Source organism: Nanorana parkeri, unplaced genomic scaffold (genome assembly GCF_000935625.1).
Source record: "Nanorana parkeri isolate BGI_ZX_2015 unplaced genomic scaffold, ASM93562v1 scaffold5294, whole genome shotgun sequence".
In the NCBI taxonomy this organism is placed as follows: Eukaryota; Metazoa; Chordata; class Amphibia; order Anura; family Dicroglossidae; genus Nanorana; species Nanorana parkeri.
Genome location: NW_017311554.1, coordinates 3,822 through 5,801, shown reverse-complemented (window position 1 = coordinate 5,801; position 1,980 = coordinate 3,822). Strand labels below are relative to the sequence as shown.

The window sequence follows — 1,980 nt, the reverse complement described above, 5'->3', positions numbered from 1 at the left end:
CATAGTGATCCTCCATAGTGATACTCCATAGTGATCCTCCATAGTGATCCTCCACATACCTCCTCCATAGTGATCCTCCATAGTGATCCTCCACAGACCTCCTCCATAGTGATCCTCCACTGACCTCCTCCATAGTGATCCTACACAGACATCCTCCATAGTGATCCTCCACAGACCTCCTCCATAGTGATCCTCCATAGTGATCCTCCACAGACCTCCTCCATAGTGATCCTCCACAGACCTCCTCCATAGTGATCCTCCATAGTGATCCTCCACAGACCTCCTCCATAGTGATCCTACACTGACCTCCTCCATAGTGATCCTCCACAGACCTCCTCCATTGTGATCCTCCATAGTGATCCTCCACAGACCTCCTCCATAGTGATCCTCCACAGACCTCCTCCATAGTGATCCTCCATAGTGATCCTCAACAGACCTCCTCCATAGTGAGACTCCACAGACCTCCATAGTGATCCTCCATAGTGATCCTCCACTGACCTCCTCCATAGTGATCCTCCATAGTGATCCTCCATAGTGATACTCCACAGACCTCCTCCATAGTGATCCTCCACAGACCTCCTCCATAGTGATCCTCCACTGACCTCCTCCATACTGATCCTCAACAGACTTCCTCCATAGTGATCCTCCATAGACCTCCTCCATAGTGATCCTCCACAGACCTCCTCCATAGTGATCCTCCACAGACCTCCTCCATAGTGATCCTCCATAGTGATCCTCCACTGACCTCCTCCATAGTGATCCTCCATAGACCTCCTCCATAGTGATCCTCCATAGTGATCCTCCACTGACCTCCTCAATAGTGATCCTCAACAGACCTCCTCCATAGTGATCCTCCATAGACCTCCTCCATAGTGATCCTCCATAGTGATCCTCCACAGACCTCCTCCATAGTGATCCTCCACAGACCTCCTCCATAATGATCCTCCACAGACCTCCTCCATAGTGATACTCCATAGTGATCCTCTACAGACCTCCTCCATAGTGATCCTCCACAGACCTCCTCCATAGTGATCCTCCACTGACCTCCTCCATAGTGATCCTCCACAGACATCCTCCATAGTGATCCTCCACAGACCTCCTCCATAGTGATCCTCCATAGTGATCCACCACTGACCTCCATAGTGATCCTCAACAGACCTCCTCTGGACAGGTCACCTCTGGTGGGATCTCCTCTGGACGGGTCACCTCTGGTGGGATCTCCTCTGGATGGGTCACCTCTGGTGGGATCTCCTCTGGACGGGTCACCTATGGTGGGATCTCCTCTGGACAGGTCACCTCTGATAGGATCTCCTCTGGACAGATTGCCTCTGGTGGGATCTCATCTGGACAGGTCACCTCTGGTGGGATCTCCTCTGGACAGATCGCCTTGATCTCCTCTGGTGGGATCTCCCCTGGACAGATTGCCTCTGGTAGGATCACTTCCTGACAGGTCACCTCTGGTGATATCTCCTGTGGACTGGTCACCTCTGGTGGGATCTCCTGTGGACTGGTCACCTCTGGTGGGATCTCCTGTAGACTGGTCACCTCTGGTGGGATCTCCTGTGGAAGGGTCACCTCTGGTGGGATCTCCTCTGGACAGGTCACCTCTGGTGATATCTCCTCTGAACAGGTCACCTCTGGTGAGATCTCCTGTGGTAGGGTCACCTCAGGTGGGATCTCCTGTGGACTAATCACCTCTGGTGGGATCTCCTGTGGACTGGCCTTCTCTGGTGGGATCTCCTGTGGAAGGGTCACCTCTGGTGGGATCTCCTGTGGAAGGGTCACCTCTGGTGGGATCTCCTGTGGTAGGGTCACCTCTGGTGGGATCTCCTGCTGAAGGGTCACCTCTGGTGGGATGAAGGGTCACCTCTCAGAGGTGACCCTTCCACAGGAGATGCCACCAGAGGTGACCCTTCCACAGGAGATGCCACCAGAGGTGACCCTTCCACAGGAGATCCCACCAGAGGTGACCCTTCCACA

General features: G+C 53.7%; 1 protein-coding gene across 1 annotated transcript in view; it reads right to left on the bottom strand.

The window, feature by feature from the left end:
* Positions 1-1,266: 1,266 nt before the first annotated feature.
* Positions 1,267-1,980, bottom strand: part of LOC108804127 (early nodulin-75-like) — a 2,585-nt gene continuing 1,871 nt past the window's right edge. The window contains exon 2 of the mRNA XM_018575890.1: positions 1,267-1,845. Within this exon, the coding sequence (XP_018431392.1) occupies positions 1,267-1,845 (579 nt within the window). The remainder of the gene's footprint in view (positions 1,846-1,980) is intronic.